Here is a 20,096-nt window from a genome sequence, read left to right on the forward strand (position 1 = left end):
GGGCAGGGCGCGAGGCCCCTCCCCCTCTCAACCCCCCCAACACTCCACCCCCCCTTCTTTCCCTCTCCGGACTCGGCTGGCTCGGAGCAAACCGCCCCTCCCGCACGGGCAGGGCTCGCCGCGGTGCAGCCTGGGAGGCGTAGTCCGCAGGGCAGGGCCGGCTCGGGGTGGGCGTGGGGGCGGCCGGACGACCGTACTACACTTCCCGGCAGGCCCCGCAGCAAGCAGCAGTCGGCGGCGGCTCGCTCTCGTCCTCACACTCGGGCTGCCGCTGCCAGTGCCGCCACCGCCGCTGTTCCTTGCGCTGCGCTGCTGATCGGTGGAGCCGCGCTGGCCGGCCCTTGTGCTCCTCCGGCTCCGCTTGGCTGGATTCCCTCGGGAATCGGGATCGAATGTCCCTTGTACCCCGGCGGGGGCCCGCCTTGGGAGCAGGTGCGTGTGGACGGTCCCCGGCGGTTCCCTTTCCCGGGCCCGCTTCTCTTCTCCCCCCCCCCCCCCGCCGCCTCCGTCGCCATCGGGGAGGGAAGGGGGGGCGGCGTGTGAGTGAGGTTTCCATGGAAACGGGGAGCGGGCCTTGGACCGCGGCCCTTTTCTCTCCCTTCCTGACCCCCCCTCCCGTCCTCCCTTCGCGGTAAGGTCCCGTCCAGGACAGGATGGTGACAGCAGGGCCGCTTCTGCTCCGGCCCCGACGGCGAGGGAGGAAGCGATCGTCGCTTCAGGCTAGCAGGCAGATTATTTCACTTTCTGTTCTCAGGAAGGAGTGCTTGGGCTTACCCCCACTACTTCGACCACCGCCACCCTCCTCTTCCTCACTCTCTCTTTCCATTTCTCCTCTGCTTCCATCGACGGGGCGGACAGAGGGGGTCGACACCCTTTTCGCCCTGGCGAATTCGGTGGCGGATACGGTGGTCTGCGCGAGTCTCTGCGCATCCCGAGCGTGCGGTGAGCCTTCGGCATGGGGAGCCTGAGCTGCACCACCCCGTCTAAATTCTGGGCTTAATTTTTTGAGCGAGGAGGGGGAATAATTCAGCGGCCACCCACTCCGGGCGCACGTTGCGGGGCGATCCGCCGATAGAAGAGACCTGATAATGGCATATACACTTCTGAATGGCAGAGACTCAAGCTTGGTTGGTCCCTCCCGTCTGCTTCCTTCCAGGCGTCTTGGGTTGCTGTTTTCCGCCGCCGCCTCCCTCTTTCTTTCCCCTACCCCGCTCCCTCCCTCCAACAAGAGACAAGGGCGATGCCCGTGACGGTCCCGAAGGGACGGGCAGCCTAGATCGTGGTGCGCGGGGGAAAAGGAGAGGAGGAACGCGGCGCGGCGGCGAGCTAAACTCGGAAGGAGTAACCAAATGTTAGACGATCGGGAGGCAGAGATGGGCTGCTGAAGGCAGAACGGAGGCGACCCGTTCTCCCGGAGGTTGATTTCTCTGAGTCTCGGTAGAGAGTGTGTCCGCAGGAAGGGAAGAGAGCATAAGCTTGTTTTCAGAAAGAGGGGGACAACTTTTGCCCTATTTGGAAGAGTGGGAAGTATTGGTTGGCATCTTTGCAGTGTAACTGGCCAGCCCGTTTGGAATGGGCCTGCCCTTTAAAATCCAATGTCTCGGTGGGAGGGTAGCTTGAAAATGCTTGCAAAGCACAAGAGATGTCCGTGTGTCTGTGTTGGTGAGGAGGATAGAGTTAGGGCTTTGCATGCTATCCCAGTTTGCCTTGCCTTGCCTTGTCCAGGTAACACATAAGCAACCCCCCCCAATCCAATTTGTTGTAATCAGGGCTCTGCCTCCAGGTTGGCCCCACAAATGGCAGCCCCCGGAGCTAGTCGTTGTGCATGTTTACTGTCGTGTAGTTCTCAGCCTGCCAAGAAAATCGGAGCCTGGCAGTGGCAGCGGGGAAGAGTGAAGGGATGGGACGTTTTTTGAAGCTGAAATGGGGATGGAGGGTGGTTTGCGGGGTGGGGGTGGGAAGATGTGCTGCAGGCATCGCGTCATCGGCTGGACAATGTGTGTGTGCTTGGGGTCTGGAGGAGGCTTTTCCCAGTCTTGGTAGCCTGACTTGTGTTTTTTAGAAGTGATGTTAATCTGCAGCTGCGACAGGTTTCCACGGTGAGGCTTCCCTTGCCAGGCTGCAGTGAGCAAGCGAGTGATGGTTCGTTCTCTCTGTGCCATTGCACAGTGTGAGTAAGAGAGAGGCTTTACCTGGAGACGGTTGGAAAGTTTGCAAGTGCCTGGCTTCGGTGGAGATGCATTATTGTCTTTTCATGCTTAGGAGTGCATTGTCCTGGCCGCACACGCTTAAGAAAAGGGAATGAGCAGGTGTGCAGGCAAAGATTGCTTTGGCAGTTATTCTGTATACATACTCGCAAGCAGAGTGTGAGGGAGAGGAGCTGGTTTTAAATGGGGACTTCCACTCTGATCCTGCGCTCCAAATGCATGCCTTCTATTGAAGCCAGTTGGAAGTGGTTGCTAACACTACTGTGATAAGGCCTTCCACTGGGTATAGTGGTGGTTTGTTTTAAAAGTAGTACCATACTTCAAGCCACTGTAGGCCTAGAAACTTTGTTCCTTCAACCTGGATGTGTAGAATGGGAGCTGTGTTCTCTCTCACTTCATGAGAAAGAGGCACTCTGTACACTCTCAGAAGTCTTGTGTGCTTAATTGCAGGTTGCCAGTGCAGACTCCTTGCTTCACTTAAGTTCTCAACGTCAAGATTTCCAGGTCGTTATAAGGTACAGCAAAAGTAAATACGGTAACTTTATCTTTTCCATATTGCTAAAGGTTTGGCAACTTTTGCAAGCTGAATTTATTTCCTACATAATGGTTGCTGTTTTTCATGGGGTGGGGGCTGGAAAGTATGTTTAAAAAGAAAAATGTCATATATGGAATTTGATTCAGGAGCATACTTGTTTATGTACTATGTGTCCGTCAAAGACTAATTTAAAGAGATTGCAGGTTGGGAATAAACCTCTTTCTTCATCTGGAGGGCTGACCTGAAAACACAAGAGCTATAAGAAATGTTGTTAATCCGTCTGGCCTTTAACTGTTGACGGAGCTCATTTCCTTTTGGCCTTTGTCTCTGCAAGCACCAGCAGAGATGTCAATTTTGACTTTTTGTGGTAGCCACTGAAGCTCTCAAAGCTGTACAAGCCCTTGGCTTTATAACATACAGTATATATGTATGTTGTAAATTTTGCCCTGATTCTTAGTAAATATGTTTCAACATCATCTAAAGCTTTATTCAGACATTGGTTTTTCCTCTGTGGCAGAGGTTGGAAGCCTGCGGCCCACCAGAACATACTGGACTACAACTCCCATCATCCCTGACCATTGCCCGTGTTGGCTGGGGCTGATGGGAGCTAGAGTTCAACAACTTCTGGCGAGCCATAGGTTCTCCAGTTTCTGCTCTGTAGTCTTTTGAGATGGAGGAGGAATTCAATCAGTCGGTTTTTTCATTTTTTGTTTTGCAGTGTATTGACCCAGTTCAACAGTCCTAAACTTGTCTGTGGATTGGAACACAAGTCGTCATTAGAGAATGCTCTTAACTGGATTTTGCAATGAAGTTTTAGTGCGCAAAAAGAGCACAGACAAGTGTTGTTGATGGTTAAAGCACATGTAAAATGTATCTTTTGTGGAAAATACATTGGAAAGCATTGAAAAATACATATTTTGGGGCAGTGCATATAATTTAAGTACAAGTTTTTCATGCTATCTTTAAAAAAGAATTGCACAAAATAGGACAGAACAGACCTATGATTGGGTGCCAGTGGAAAGGAAAGGAACAGACTTGGGCAGATCTGTCCATTACTAATGGTCATTTTTCTGAGGCAAGTTTAATATAAGGGCTTTGAGACTGAATTTAGGAAATCTCCAGTTCAAATTCTGTTCTTTCGTGAACGAAGTTCTGTCCCTTAGGAAAACTGCTGTTTGCTTCTCTACCCATCCTGGATCATAAAATTGACCTAACTTACAGGATTGTTGTATGAGTTATTGAAATAATGTATCTTAAGTGCTTTGAGCCTCTTAAAGCACAAACCTGAATTATTATTAGTGTTCCTATCCTGTCCATTGCCACCTATGGCAACCAGCGATTTGAGCTTTCTGGATCATTCAGTGTAAAATTCAAACGGTCCACTTGGAAGTGAAGGGAGAGACATTAAAAAAAAGAGGCTAGAATATCTCCAAGGGACAGAGGAAAGCTGACTCTTGTCTTTTGTTGTGTCAAATGGAAGCCAAATGTTGTCCAAAACCAGAGCTGGTGTTGATGATCTGTGAATGGTGTGTTATGGCTAGAAAAGCTTGTGTTGTCATTGTCCAGATAAAATAGTGTTTGATCATTTGGAGTATGGCGTAGGAGGAGAAGAAACAAGGGAAACAATAAATTTAGCTATTTTCTAAAGTAAGATAAGTTAAGGCAACACGCGGTTTGAAACTTTACTGCTGGAGTTTTTGTGTCCTGCTTTTTGGGGATTTTATTTTGCAAAAATCAACCCTCCTTTTACAAATGCATAAACTGTAAAACAATTTCTCTGGACACTTCTTTTTGTCCGTCTCCTTTAGATTTTCATCCTTTTTGGTATTTTATTCCTTCTTTCTTTTCCATCTGTCCCTAGGACAGAGTTTCAGGGCATCTTAGGCAAGAACACACAGGTTTTTTTCCTTGTCCCAATTTTGCCCTTTCCTCTGTGCTAGGACTAAGCTAATCACTTCTATTGAAGAGACCTCCTTGCTGTTCCAGCCAGTAGCATGTGAGGCCCCTTCACCTGTTTGGCACCCTTCAGAGTATGTCTGGACCCTTCAGCAGAAAATTCAGACCATGATATCCAGGATGAAATACATGTTCTGCAGAAAACAGATCTGGGCAGGAACAGATCTATGCAAAGTTAGGGATATCAGACATCATTTCTACTGAGGACAAAGCAAAAAGCAATGGGTTTGAATCCAGACTTTGGAAAAAACATAAAATTTCCAGGTACCAGCATTTATATAACATTGGTGTCCTGTGCACCCTATTTTGTATAATTATGTGCTGGAATCCAACTTCTGCCGTTTCCCTAGCTTTGTAGTGAACTTCCATGACAGATGTAGACTAAAAATGATTTAAGGAGTTTGGAGAGCAGTTATGCAATGGAGTTAACTTCCTGTCTTTCCTGGATGTCATCTAAGAGATCTTGTCTCCTAGGGTAGGAGGTAATTTATTGTTACCATCAATCATGTTTTTATCCTGCTCTTGCTAGGAAGAGTTATGGGCAATATGCATGAGGGTTATCATAGTTTATTCTCACAACAGCCCTGCAAGGTAGCACAGGCTGAGGATGAGTGACTAAGCCAAAGTCCTGCACTGAGCTTCATGACTTAACACGGACTCAGATATGGGTTTTCCAGGTCCAGGTTGACACTTGTTCTGACTACATTTGACTGAGATTACACTGAGATTGTATTAGATGACCCACTGAGTTCCATCTGGGGTTGGAATTCCTTTTCACATGTTTATTTTGAAGACCAAGAAATGTGCTGCTGTGGCTCATCTCTTGCACAGGATCAGGGCATTTTCCCTTGAGGAACTGCTTCTGTTCTGAAAGGGTATTGCAGTCACCATCACCCCCATCCCTCCTGAAAAACACTGATGGAACCATATTGTTGTTGGGAAATTTTAAATTCTTTGCTCAGCTGGGTAAGGGATTGCTATTTAGAGTGCTGTCTGGAATGTGGTTGTGTGAGTGCAATGGCTGGCGCTCATGACTTCACTGATGAGGTACGTTGTGGAAATTGTTTAGTTCAGTTGTGTACTTTCAGACTTTTTTTATTGCTTATGGCTACTTTTGCTATGTTTGTAATTATGTAATATTTTTCATGTTGTAAGCTGCCTTGAGTATGGTTTTAACTATGGAAAGCCTAGTGGTCCTTAATTCTAATGCCACAACCTGTAAGAGGCCCCCTGAAATTCACCAGGTTGAAGAGGACAAAAATCTAGAGAAGTCCTTTTGTTTGTTTGAGCAATTCTCCTCCCACCTGTGCAGATGGATGACCAAGGTGTTCCTCCAGACTATCTTGAGACTAGTTTCTCTTGGTTCCAGCACAAGCTCCCTCTTGCATCTTTCCTGACCATTAGGAAGGGGTGTGTGAGCACAGTTGCACCTCTCTGCAGCAAGGCGGACCTCACCTCCCATCCATTAGGTTTTGACTAGCTATTACTCTATTGCCGTTGCACCAGGACTTTGGAACATAGGAAGCTGTCTTATACAGTAAAAGGAAGCATGGCAGCCCCCTGTTTATGCAACTCTCTCCTGAGTATCGTCGGATCATCCACCACTTTGGTCACATTCAGGCAAAATTTAAAAACTCACTAATCTGCCCTGGCGTTTGGGGTAGGGTGGGGACCAAAGGGTGTTGGGTCTATATGGTGCTGTTTATTGTACTGATAGGCAGTTGTGTCATATAGTTATTTTCATGTTATGTTGTTAGTCATCCTGTGCTGCTCTTTGGGATGAAGGGCAGGTTACAAGAACTATTGATGAATGAGTAGCAGGCCATTTCCTGACTGGTAGCAGCTCTCCAGGATTTTGGGGCTGGGCTCTTTCCAAGCCCTACCTGGGGATGCCAGAGATTGGACCTGGGAGCTTTCACGTACAAAGCATGGTGCTCCTCTGCTGATCCACAGCCCCTCCCTGACTTGCAGGACTAACCCCTGCAAAAGCTCAAATGGCATATGCAGTTGTGCTTTGAATTGGTTCTATGGGTAAGCTACCAAAATCCCTTCTATGCTTCCAGCAGCCCTCAGCATCCTGGACCAAGTGTAGCACTCCCAGGCGATGATCTTTCCTGTATTGAATAACTTTGCAATGAAACAGGAAAACAGCAAGCATTTCTGCATGGGTTCCGAATTGGATTCATCTCTGGCAATTGGAACAGGCTTCTGAAAAAGGCAGCTGAGGCAGGGGAATGGAGAAAACAGGCAAAGTGGGAGGCAGCTTTCCCCTTTCTCATGAGAGCTATATTCAAAACTCCACTGCTAAGGTGTTTACTAAATTTGGAAGACCCTACAGATTGCAGCATCCTCTTCACAGTTAGCCTCAGCTGTGCCGAAAGCAGGGCAACTTCTGAGTAAACATTTGTAGGCTCGAGCTGCTTTCCTGGTGCCTCTGTTTTGTTGTAATGGTTCACTGTAGATGGGCAGAGAGGGAGCTTTGGGTCATGCTAATTTGCCAGGCTACACAAGATGACATTATAGGACCCCAAGAGGTGTACATGGCTAGCTTCCTGCTGAGGGAGTGGCATACTGAGGATTGGGAAAGAAGGTGCTTGCTGCTTCTCAAGGCTCCTGACTCCAAGAAGGGGTGCTTGCCATCAGGGTGGCTTCTCAGTGGGCTTGGTCGAGGGCACTTCTGCAAATTCCTTTGTGGAATTCTCTCTGCACTTGGCACCTCTCTACGTGCTGCCTGCCCAGAAGGGAACTCCTCGTAGTTCCTTGGGAACTTGCACTTGTACTGCCTAGTTTGGAGTGTGTGTTTCTATGCCCCCCCTTTCTCTTTCTCTCTCTTTTCCCCCCCTCTACCCAATTTTCAATCCCTGGGTTTTTTTCTTCTGATTGCGAGGGATTCCTGCTCTCCCCTTTTCTTTTTCCTTGGGAATGGTTCTGCCTGGCTCACGTCCCACATCCTCCCTGGGAACAACAAAAAAAGAATGCACTCAACAATGTCCGTTTCTGTTGCTGCATCCTTCAAGGGGCCTTCGTGCCTCTGCTGTTGACCCCCATCCTTCCTTGCGCTTTCGGCAAACGCACGGCTGCCCGTGTAGCCTTGGCCTCTGCTTTTGGCATCTTTCGTCCGCGGAGATCCTGTCCCATCTGTGCTCTCTGCTTCTCCCCCAGCACCGCCTCCCATTTTGTATGGTACTTTGCTTTCTTCTCGCCCTCTGAATTTGCACGTTAAGTCCCCCACACATCTGCAAGCTCTTTGATAACTATATAAAGCACTGATACGGTCGGTACATGAAACAACATGGGCAAAGGAGTTCACACTTGCTTCCCTCATCTCTCTCTCCCTCCCCCTTTATTTCATATACTGCATTCAGCCTACATCTTTCCTCCAAGGAGATCTTGGTGGCATAGATGATGCTCCTCCCTGTCCAATTTTTATCCTCACAACAACCCTGTAAGGTAGGTTAGGTTAATACATGACAATGGGCCCAAGTTTCATGGGTAATTGGGATTTGGACTTGGGACTCCTTCGTCTCAAGCTCTAACCACTACACCACACAGCTTCCTAGTGACTTTTAATTTCCCCTTGGTGTTGTGTTTTGTTCTAACTTCTCCTCATTGTGAGAAGTTATAGTACTCCCCTCTTTGGGTTTCCCACAATCCCTGTATGGTCTTCCCACTCTGGCCCCAGTCTGGAAATTCAACAGCTCATGTCTTGCATAGCTGTACTGAGAATTGCTTTGCTAATTAATTGCCTGGCAGTGCTTCAGTGCGGAGAGGAAATGACTCTTTATCTGAACAGAACTCCGCTCAAGGAATTTCAAGCTGACGTGTGTGCCTTTGCCTTGTGCACTTCTTCTCCCGCAGTGCTCCATGCTTCCTCCAGCCATAGGCATCCACAAAGGAGACAACCCTGCACCCCATGAACCATAACTCCCAGATTCCCCACTTTTCATTTTAAACAAGCTAAATTTCAAGCCTGAGATACCAGGCAAAAAAGTACAAGAACTAATTATTCTCATTTTGTGTGGCAGAGAGGTTAGCTTGCTTTCCCCTTTTTGGTGTTTTAACTCCACCTTCCCAAAAACATTTCTGCAGATGCCCTTGTCTCCAGCCTAACTTTGTGTATGGCAGCACCCCACCTTAGCCAAGGATCAGTGTGATTGCCCCCCTGCTCTTCATCTGTCTGAACTGCCCCTTGGAAGCTGAAAACAGCAACTGTCAAATCTGGCCCTAATGCTTTGTGTTTCGTTGGTTTTTTTCAATAGGCAGAGCCTGTGACAGGATTGAGACTGGCTGGCACTGAGCAGCTGTCATGATCTCTGCAGCGCCTCTCTACAGCGGGGTGCACAACTGGACTGGCGCTGAACGGATTCGCATGTGTGGCCTCAGCGAAGAGAGGTGAGGTGCGTGTGGCCTCCACAGGCCGGGAGGGAAGAGGTTGGGCAGCTGGTGTGTGTGAGGTGGTCGGGTTCCTTGTTAGAGGATGCTGGGAAAAGGGGTGTCCTCCAGTTTGCAGAAATGCAGTTCAGCTGACTTAATTTGTAGGGTGATTTAGGCAAAGAGACTCCGGAGTGGAGCTGGGGAACCTGTGGCCCTCCAGACTTTGCTGGGCTACAACTCCCCCCATTCCTGATTGTTGCCTGGGGGCTTATGGGAATTGCAGTCCAGCAACATCTGCAGGGACACAAGTTCCAACAAGCTCCCTGCACCAGCCTTCAGCCTTCAACTGTTGCACCAGGTACCCACTACTTATCTACAGTGGGTCAAAACAGTAGCTCTGCAACCATACAAATATATGATAAGAAAAATAATAAATGGGTCAGCATATGTATGATTGAGCTAAAGGAAGTTCCTGGGTCTGAAAAAGCTGGAAGACTACTGCTTTAAAGTAGCTATCTTTAAAGTAGCACCAGATGTGCTGACTGCGGCTCAGATCAGCACCAGCCAGCACATTTTACGATCTCTGTTAATTATTTTAACTCTCTCTTTTTTGCTGGATGTGTGTGGCTTTGTTGTTTAATAATAATGAAGGTTTTATCCTTTCCTCCAAGTAACTTGTGGTTCTTCTCTCCCCCCGTTGCTTATTCTCACAACAACCCTGTGAGGTAGGCTACTTTGAAAGAGAGTGATCAGCCCAAAGTGGCGGTTTTTAATCTTCTTTCCTAGTCTGCTCTAACCACTGCATCACATGGTATCGAGCTTTTTTGTCATTAAGTGGTACATTGAATAATAATAATAATAATATGTTGTTGTTGTTATCATTATCATCATTAGTTTAAAGTATGAATTTGGCCAAGTAGTACTCAATATTGCGAGATCTATATTAGGATGGTAGTTTTTAAGCTAAAATCAGAAACTTTCAATGCATCAGGTTTGAATGGAGAAGCTTTGCTGAATCCTTTGAATTTGTGCAAGTTGTATGAAATTTCACCTGTAGCCGTATGCATCACCAGCAGAGGCAAAGGGGGACAAATCACTCCTACATGATCACAGTCGCCTCTCTGAGTCTCTCGTATGCAGTGGTGCTGTCAGGGTAGGGTTTGGAGATGCATGTTCAGAGCCCCACTCCTTAGCGAAAGGAGCAGGAGGGGTCCCAAATGCAGCAGGACTGGCTTTCCACATTTTTGAAGTGATGTAATGCACATAATAACTAGCAAAAGTTCCCCGCTGCCCCCAGCAAGACAGTGTTTCATGATGTGTATATACCATAAATCTGAAGCTCATTTGAAGCATATGCTTTCTCCCAAAGGATCCTGGGAACTATAGGTCGTTTTTAGTTGCCAAGAATTGCAGCTTTGTGAGGAGTAGACTACAGCTCCCAGGATTCTTAGAAGAAAGTCACTTGCTTTAAATTTATAGCGTGTATGCAGCCTGAAATTACCTGACAGCACCACCACTAACCACATGTTTTCGAAGAGATAGTGCTGCTCTACCTCTCCCAAAAATGTTGGGGTGGAAGGGAAAGAAGGATTACTTTCTAAAAACGTGGCCAGGCTTTCCACTCAGCACTCTTTAAGTAGAGAAGGGGATTGAGGTCAGGCCAAGTGGATAATGTGGGGTATTTGATGCTGGTTTTCTCCATGTTTGAGATATGAGAGAATTTGTGGAAAGTCTGGGAAGCTTGAGGTGAGGGATCTCAGGGGGGAAGGTGGATGGAAGGGGGATCCCTTGGCCTCTTCTTCCCCCCCACACTAACTTAGGCCACAATCTCACCTGCTACTTCACAAGTTTACTTCCATCATCCTTGGTGATAAAGTTTGGGAAGCTGCAGCCCTGGACCCAAAACAGCATAGATTTGGGGGTGGGTGCCACACGAATCGAGGTGAACAGGTAGAAAAAGGTCTTGGAAGGGAGCTGTTGTCTGTCCCTTGTTATGGCTTTGTTAGTGTTCTTCAACCTTGGCTTCCCTGAAATTGCAGGACTACAGTCTCTTGGCTAAACTGGTTTTGCATGATGGGAGTTTTAGTCCAGCAACACCTAGAGACCAAGATTGAAGCATTCAGTGATTCTGAATTTCTCTTAAGTTATACAGGCCTACTGCTGAAGGTTGGGAATCCAATCTTGCCTTGCTTGCACATCCTTTAGGACAAGCATGAGCTGTGTATGACTCATGAACTGCATCTATCTGACGAAGCCCCCTGCCTACGTGCATCTGCTCACAAGAGATACCCCCAAAAGTGGGTTGGGGGGATGCTTTGGGTCTTGCAGGTTTGGAAGATTGTTTCTCAGCTTCACAATTCTTTCTCTTCTTCCTGCAACAGGAGAGCCCCACTTTCTGATGAAGAAACCAACACCAGCAACTCCCAGCATCTGGGCTCCCCTGACTTCTGCACTGGCAGCAGCTTTTCCAAGGTAAGGGCAGCTTAGTGGCTGTACCTAGGGGAGGAAGCTTTGGCTCTTGCCGAGATACAGAGGGCCTAAGTGGCTAATTATCTGGCCAGCTCAAATGCAGTGGGCTGCCACAGGGTGGACTGACGGCCATGGACTTGGGTGACTTTTTTATATAAAGGGTGTTATGCACATTCATGAAGGAGAAGGAGAGATTTGTTGATGGCTGTTTACCCCCTGACTAAGAGGTAGAGCAGCTGCTTTGCATGTGTATAGACCCAGGCTCAATCCACATCAACTCCAGAGGATCAGGTTGCAGGTTCTAGGAAGGACTCTTGCCTGAGACCCTGAGAAGCTGCTGCCAGTCAAAGAAGACAGTACTGGGCTAGATGGGCCAGTCATCTGAACCTGGTACAAAAAGGATATAGCCTTAGGCGAGTCACTCTGCCTTGGCTCCCTAGCAAGACAATAAAACTGATTTCTAACCTGCTTTAGGATTCCTGATATAATTTGCATGTGAAACACCAGCAACGTGCTTATACAGTAATGTTATTGACGCAGTTGCCTTCCCTCGTTGCTGCAGGTGGAGCTCACGGCAGTTTCGAGTAGCGGCGGCAGTGCCCAAGGGTTTGAGGCAGAGGGCATCGTGGAGGAGGAACTCGGACCTACACTTAAGGAGCAGCCCTGCGAGCCAGACTGTGCTGAGAAGGCCTTGAAGGGCGGCGATGCCAACCCAGGCAAAGTTAGGGAGGGCGGACTCACAAGGCCAGAGAGCAGCGGCAGCCCGGACTGTGCCCGGCCATCTGCTAAGGAGGCGGCAGAGGTCTCCCCTGCTTGCCCAAAGGCTCTGGAGAGCGAGCATTCAGCAAAGGAGAAGAGCACCCCAGCTGCTGGCACAACCCTGACAGCTACCACCACAGCTGCCGCCGCCACGGCCACCAACAGCTGCAGCACTTTGACCTCTGCCCCAGCCACCTTCACCTTGAAAAGCGTCTGTTTCTCCACTTCTCAGGCCCCTGCTATGCAAAAAATGGCCCTCTCCTTCCCACCTGGAGCAGTCCTCGCCCCCAGCCAGCCCCTGGTTTACCTCCCACCTCTTCCGAGCCCGCTCGGGGTCCCGTCGGCCCTTGCCCTGCCCGTCATACCCTCCTTCCCACAAGACCCCTGCCTGCCTAGCCTTCTCGCCCCCTCTGAGCTGCGCTCTTACCCGTATGCCTTCTCCGTGGCCAGGGCTTTGGCCGCAGATCCCAAAGTGGCGCCTGTGGAGACAAGCCAGCTGAACTGCCCTGCCCCGTCAGGGGAGAGCAGCGCCCTTGCGGTCACTGGACCCTCCTCTGCTGTCGATGGCTCGGACCTCTCGCCCAGCACGCCTGCCTCGGCGGCAGCAGGTGCCAGCACTGTCCCGCTGTCAGTCGCCGCCAGCGTGCTCGCCAGGGCCCCGGCAGTCCCGGAACAGCTGCCCTCGGGTGTCCAGGCCTCCATCTCTCCGCTGAAATCCCCCCCACAGCTGGAGCGTGAGATGGTCTCCCCGGAATGCAGCGAGATGCCCCTTGACCTTTCCGCCAAGTCAAACCGCCAGAAGCTGCCTCCTCCGAGCCAGCGCAAGACGCCCCCGATGCCTGTGTTGACCCCGGTGCACACCAGTGGCAAAGCACTGCTCACCACGGTCTTCTCAAAACCTCAGCGGGTGGCTCAGGCCATTGGCGGCCCAGGCACCGCTTCACCCTTTGTCATCTTCCCGGAGTTCCTCCGCAATGGGGAGCAGGGCTCCTGGGTGAAGAACTCGACCGCTCTCATCAGCACCATCCCAGGCACCTATGTCGGGGTGGCCAACCCAGTCCCAGCTTCCATGCTGCTGGGCAAGGATTCTGGCTCCGGCCTTGGCAGAGACTCCCGCCATCTCGCCAAGCAGGAGCTCATTTCCATTGTTGACCAGGGAGAGCCTCGCAGTGGTGGGCTGCCTCCCGGGAAGAAGAGTGGTGGAGAGGGGCCGCCTGACCCCGCAAGGCAGCTCCTTCGTGGCCGGGGTGTCCCAGGGGCCCAGTTGCACCCTTCAAAGGAGCTGGCCATTTGGAGCCCCAGCCAGGGAAGCGTTTACCCTCGGTGCTCAGTCAACGGGAAGCCTGCCAGCCCCCAGCTGCTGCCCGTGGGGTGGTCGCCTTATCATCAGGGCCCTCTGCTTTCCATCGGCATCTCGGCAGCCGGGCAGCTGTGCCCGAGTCAAGTTGCCCCCTGCAAGCCAGCTGGCGCAGGCGAGCTGGCCACGTTCCCTGGTGTGCAGCTGATAGAGTCCTCCGCTGTGGTCCAGAAGCCCCCCGAAGCCCCCTCTCAGGGCAAGGGTTGTAAGGCAGCCTTGCCGAGCACAGCCAGCCCTTTGTGCATCTCACCAGCTCTTCAGACCAGCCTCCCAGACGCAAGGGGCTCCGAGGGTCTCATCCCAAAATACGACTCCGACAGACTCGAGGCTGACTTAGCAGCAGAGGCCACCCCGCAGCCCAAAGCTCCCCCAGAAGGCTGCAGCCGCAAGCGCCCCGGGGATGCCAAGCCTAAAAACCAGGTCTTGACTGCCTACCTATCTCACGGCCTTTCCTTAGCTAGCCAGCCAAGCGTGCGGACGACCTCTGAGACGCCTCTCCCAGGGAGCAAGCGCAAGGACCGGAAGTGCAGCAACGCGTCTCGGGATCAGCCGGCGGCAGAAGTCCCTCTCCGCAGTGTGCACCAGGTTGATCTTAGCCGCGTGAAGAAGGAACGGGTGGAGCCAGAGGTGCTGATCACGTCCACCACTTGTCTGCATGCTGGGGTGGCCTCAAGAAGCCCTCCGAAAGCCAAGCTCAAGGGGGTGGCCCACATCAAGGTCGAGGAGGGCTTCCCCTGCAAGTCCAAGCGGCAGCATGACGGGCCAGAGCGCCTGACCCACAAGAAGCAGAAGTGCAGGGGCAGTGAGGAATCTCAGGCCCCCTGCAAATCAGACAGCCAGAACCTGCACACCCGCAAGGTGAGTGGCTTGCCCTGATGTGAAAACAGGGCTCACACCCAGCGTTTCCTGGAGCAGCATCTGAGGGGTGGCAAGGGTGAGATTGGGCTGAGGGTTAGGGAGTCCTCAGGGAGGACTGATCTCTTGCTGAGGACAAGGATAAAGATGAACTAGGAAAGTTGAACTTGAAAGATGTTGGAAGTCCTGCAGAGCTGCTTCCAATACTACAGGAAGAAGAGAATCTTGCCTGGACAGCAGACAGAACCAGGAATTTCATGTGATAACACTGTGCATCTTAAATTATTTTGTGACTCTCCCTCGTGAGAAGTGCTTGCTTGATGCACGAGAGCACTATTAGGATCAGTGTCCATTATTAACACGAACGTCCTGGTTGGCCCGTGCTTATCATTTTAAAGCTCCTGCATGGCTTGGAAACCAGATTATCTCTTAGACTGTCTTCCTCCCTACCACTGTGACTGAAGTTCACTTCTGTAGCCTTTCTGAGGTGACCTGCCCTTCAAAGGCTAAGTGAATGGCAATAAGGGCAGTGAGAGACCTTTTCAGGTATTCCTATACACACACACACACACACACACACTTCCCCCAGGTGGCACCTGATTTGATGTCATTTCATCACCAGTTAAGACCTTTTCCATTTTCCCAGGTTTTAATTTTATTTATTTATTTTTTTACCTGCTAAGCAGATTGGGGTAGTGGTTTTTATTGCTGTGCCTTTTTCAAATCTGCTGGATCTCCCTAGCATTTCAGTTCCAGAGTTTTATTCTGCCTTGTGTTGTATTTCTGAAGTTTCATTTCAATTGCAAGCAGCCCTGGGGACATGGGAGCGCTGGAGGTGCGGGGTACAAATGTGGGGGAAAAAAATAATGTGGAACAAACCTGGCAAAGACCTCTCGCTTCCTCTCACCGCCAGTGTGTCTCTTCTGTGTCCACAGTGGCGGAAGTACCACAGCTCCCATGAGGTCAGCAAGCAAGAGAGCCGGTCGGGCTCCACGAAGGAGCATGGCAGCCCCTGCGCCAAGCGCAAGCGCCGGAAGGCGTCTCCAGGGCATCATGGGCACAGCTGCGAAGAAGGTACAGGAGCCAGGTCTGGGCTCTGGCGATTACCTTTCCTAAAAGTGTCCAACATCCATGGAAGACTCTCCTACGCTGAGTCTCTCTCTGCTGGGCACGGCCCATCTTTGCCTATCTCTTGAGAGAGGGATCAAAATGGGAGTGAGCCCCCCTTAAAGGGCAGAGCTGCTACCTGCAGTGTGAGGGGTTTCTGTCCATCCTCTCTGGGGTATATGAGGCCCGTTCTCTGAATTTCTGGCTTGCTTCCTTAAAATACAATAGCGTGCCTAGCATTTTCCTTTCTTGTGAGGAAGCAAAATACGTGTAAGCAAAGGTTTAACAAACATCAAGCCTATTAGACAACTTAGATGCAGGTTTTTATTTTGTTTTATTGCAATTTCCTCTACCTCAGTTTTTGTTTGTGCAACCACGGCAGGACCACGTGCCTGTTGAGCTGGGCATGAGGGTACAAGCTGATGATAATGCAAATCAGAACACAACTGTCCTTTGGGTTTTGCACCTGGGGGGGTACTAAAATACGTTTTAAATGTGTATTTTATGTGGGCAGGAAGGGCGGGATAGAAATGAAAATTTTAAAGTATATTTTCCAATTAATGTGGAAGTGGGACAGAGCAGACTGAACGACTGAACCCATGCACAGTTTGATCTGTTGTTCCCTAATCTCGAGTTGGGTGTCTGAAAACCCCCTTTTGGGTTTGTGGGCTCACTTTCCCAGCTTCACACCTGCTTGTGGCTAAGATCTCCTCTGGGGATGGGGGCAGGACAGAGGATGCACAGCTTCCCTGGACCAATAGTTGTATTTTTCCAGATGGCAGTTTAGTTTTCAGAGCTCTCTTCTTTTTCCTTTTCTTTCCCCACAACCAAACAATCCTCCTCAGCTTTTGTTGAGAAGAAATCAAAGAACAGTTTCCGGGACTTCATTCCTGTAGTGCTGAGCAGCCGGACACGCAGCCAGACAGGTGAGTGGCTGATTCATTGGACCTGGGGGAGGGGAACCTGGCTTTTTTTCAGGGGGTTGTGGTCTGTCTGAAACATATGCTTGTGTGTTGTGTGAAATCCTCTTAGCTTAGCTGCCTCGGTCCCCCAGTCCCTAAACAACCATGCAGAAAGAGACAAGCAATATCTGTACTTTGGGTCAATTTAATTTTGAAACCAAGTGTGCAGGTTTTTGAGTTGCACTGGTCTCTTCCTCAGAGTGAATTTTGAAGGAAAATCAGCATCTGGATTTGCTAATTGTTTTGTTGTTGTTACTTGTGAAATTAATTATATATTAGGGGATTCCAAGAGGGAAAATTGGGCACGAAAGAGGGAGCTGTTGCTAAAGCTGAGATCCTGAGGTGTAGTGCTTAATTCTGATTGAAGAGCGAGGGGGTCCTTTCCTTTCCTTCTTCCTGTAGGAAGCATGGGAGGCTCTTCTGTTAACATGTTGGAGGAGTGTGGCCAGGAAGAGCCAGTGGAAGAGGAGGAAGAAGAGAATGTCGAGGGAGAGGATGAGCTTGCCCTGAGGCATCGCAGGCTGAGAAAATCCCACCGCCTCTCCCCCCACTCCGGCTGCAAAGACGGAGAGCGGTCACGGTCAGAGAAGAGCAGTTTCCACTCGCGCAAGAGTCAGGGGATGCCGTGGCAAGTGGACGCCACTCGGCAGCTGTGGAGCCGTAAGGAGGCAGAGGAGGAGAGCGGCCACATCAAGAGGAAAAAGAGGAGGAGGCAGAAAAGCTGGAAGTACCAGACTGGAGAGTACTTGATAGAGCGGGAGAAAGAGGAGCACACGAGCTGTTGCCATAAGCGGCGGAAAATGAAAGCAGGTAGCGAAGGGGAGCCACCGGGAACGGGCACAGGGCATGGCTGCAGGGCAGGGATCCTCAAGGCGGCAGCCCTTGGTGCAACTTCTACGCTGTCAGGCTAGTGTTACTTGGCCCTGTGGCAGCTTCGCATTTAACAATTCACTTAGTCGCCATGGGCAACCAGGAATCCCATGCAGGCGAGTGAGTGGGCTCGCAAAGGAGGCATGGACCTTTCTGCCTCTCCTCTGCCAACCTGCTTGGCAGAATGCAATTCTTAAAGAAAGCATAGCCCATGTTTCTTGCTGGCCATGGGGCAGGCTGGTAAATAAAAAACACAAATTTGTGGGCTGAGCCAGTCCATGCCAATACTTGTGACTGGGAGGGTTGTAAGGGGCAGAGAGGGAAACATTGTTCATCCTGTGTGCCCCCGCTGCTCACAGTGGTTGCCAGCACTCTTAGTTTGCCCACCATGTTTCTGTGCATGTGCAGTAGTAATAGCCCATGGAAACAGTGTGAACTTGGGACTGGCGGTCTCCCTTCCTCGGGTCTTCTGAGGTTTTACCAAGCATTGACCATGCATTTTGAACCATGTGCTGCAGTCTAAAGTTTGTCATCCTGCACTAAGTGCTGCACAAACTGCACACAGCTCTGCCTGTGCCTGAAACACCCCTGGTGGATACCCATCCAACTTCACTTCCCTAGCGGTTGTCAAAATAGACCTCACCAGCGTCTTAGCCTGCTTCTTTGTTGCTGAACGGCTGTTAAGTCTGTGGAGTGCCCTTTGAACAACTTATGCTGCAGCCGTCTCCTCCCTAGAATTTAAAAGGCAGTGCTTTATCAGAGAGGAAATAACAAGCAATTGTCCCTCTCCTTTCTGGCATCTTTTTTTAAGAAACAAAAACAAAAACAAAACCCTTTTAGGCCATTGGAAAGAAGAGGGACAATTGCTCTTGCAGGCTTGCCAAATTAATCCTGCTGTCGGCTGCAGGAAGGCGTCCCTCTTCAGCCTGAGTGAGGACAAGTCTTCCGTAGTGGCACGGAGCAAGGCACAACTGTCCAGTTTGTCAGCTGCGGTAGCCACCAGGGGGCGGCTGCTTTGGCGTGGGCTTTGCTAGCAGGGGTGGAAAAAGCTGCGGAGTGCTTTGCGAAGAGCTTAAAGGCCTGGAAGCCTTAAGGGAGGACAGGGCCGCATGTATTGTGGGAAAACTCATTAAGCAGGAGGAAACTACGTAGAACTTCAAGCACAGCTTCTCTTTGGGGCGATTGTGGACGTCTGCAGTGTATCTAACGGCGTGTGCTGCCAGTGGTGGGTCCGTCCACCAGTCTCTCTTCGTCCTCGTTTGTATGCTAATTCTTTGCTTCTGGTCAAAGGTGTCAGTTTCCCAGAATCCTTTGCTTTTGCAGTTCTCTGGCCCGCTGAACCATCTTCCTTTCAAGTTGTTAGCAAAAGATCATGTATGTCGGTGGCATAATAATAAATGCAATAAAGCTACGGAACTCGCTGCCACGGTAATGTGGCAGTGGCTCAGAATAGAAGGGGGCTAGGGAAATAGGGATGCAGGTGGCGCTGTGGGTTAAAGCCTCAGCGCCTAGGACTTGCCGATCGAAAGGTCGGCGGTTCGAATCCCTGCGGCGGGGTGCGCTCCCGCTGCTCGGTCCCAGCGCCTGCCAACCTAGCAGTTCGAAAGCACCTCCGGGTGCAAGTAGATAAATAGGGACCGCTTACCAGCGGGAAGGTAAACGGCGTTTCTGTGTGCGGCTCTGGCTCGCCAGAGCAGCGATGTCACGCTGGCCACGTGACCCGGAAGTGTCTCCGGACAGCGCTGGCCCCTGGCCTCTTAAGTGAGATGGGCGCACAGCCCCAGAGTCTGTCAAGACTGGCCCGTACGGGCAGGGGTACCTTTACCTTTAGGGAAATAGGTGTGGAAGTTGTGACGTTAGTTCCATTTCAGTTGGCTAAAATGGAGCAGTTGCTTAGCAGCACTCCATAGACTGAGGATACTGGACAGCTTCCTCTGACGTACCCACGGCTGGCTGATGGTATGCAAGGGGAGCAACCAAGAAGCTTGCTCTGAAACCTCTGCTGTTCCTTTCTTTTTCTACTCCCCACTTCTGTTTGCATGTTTGGGAGCTGATTCTGAGCCCTCCCGGAAGGGCTTCACAGGGATGTGTGCATTTGAGCCTCCTTTGTTCTGTTTAATCCTCCTCTGGCTTGCCTTGCAGACTTCAGGTACCGAAAGCACAAGGACGCTGTGCCGAGCAAAGGCTCAGACCTGTGTTTGAGGAGCAGGCTTTCTCCAACCCTCCAAGGACGCCTGGACTTCCACAACGGATTCCTCTTGGATCACCCCGACTCGGCTCCCATCCAGGATGTGCTAGAGAAACCTTCCGGGAAACGCAAATGCAAAACCAAACACCTCTCAGGCATCTGTGAAGAGGGGAAGGTACAGTATTGCTTAGGAGGTGCTGGAGTTGATTTCGGGATAGGGTTAGACGGGTGCTGCACCCAGGGCTCTGTGGGAGTCTGAGCTACAAAACCAGGCTCAATCGCCACTTAAAAGGTTTAGCTAGCAGTTGCTGGGAAATAACTTATCTCGGTTGCCTGGGGCCTTGGGAAGTTGCCACTTGGTATTGCATACCAAGGATGGGCAACCCATAACCCTCCTGGCTGGGGTGGGAGGGAGCTGAAGTGCCACAGGCAGCACATCCCTGCTGTCAACAGTATT

General features: G+C 50.5%; 1 protein-coding gene across 12 annotated transcripts in view; it reads left to right on the top strand.

The window, feature by feature from the left end:
- BCORL1 (BCL6 corepressor like 1) overlaps positions 1-20,096 on the top strand; it is a 43,505-nt gene that overhangs the window by 14,951 nt on the left and 8,458 nt on the right. For 6 of the 12 annotated variants that reach the window (XM_079962385.1, XM_079962380.1, XM_079962384.1 and 3 more), the window contains 7 exons: positions 8,958-9,090; positions 11,454-11,544; positions 12,104-14,515; positions 15,448-15,586; positions 16,465-16,545; positions 16,984-17,391; positions 19,594-19,814. In XM_079962385.1, the coding sequence (XP_079818511.1) occupies positions 9,005-9,090; positions 11,454-11,544; positions 12,104-14,515; positions 15,448-15,586; positions 16,465-16,545; positions 16,984-17,391; positions 19,594-19,814 (3,438 nt within the window). In that variant the 5' untranslated portion in view covers positions 8,958-9,004. Of the gene's footprint in view, positions 1-229; positions 433-2,657; positions 2,743-8,957; positions 9,091-11,453; positions 11,545-12,103; positions 14,516-15,447; positions 15,587-16,464; positions 16,546-16,983; positions 17,392-19,593; positions 19,815-20,096 lie in introns of those variants that run through there. The other 6 variants (XM_079962378.1, XM_079962387.1, XM_079962383.1 and 3 more) reach the window with 6 other exon arrangements.

This window comes from Podarcis cretensis (genome assembly GCF_951804945.1).
Source record: "Podarcis cretensis genome assembly, chromosome: Z".
Lineage (NCBI taxonomy): Eukaryota > Metazoa > Chordata > Lepidosauria > Squamata > Lacertidae > Podarcis > Podarcis cretensis.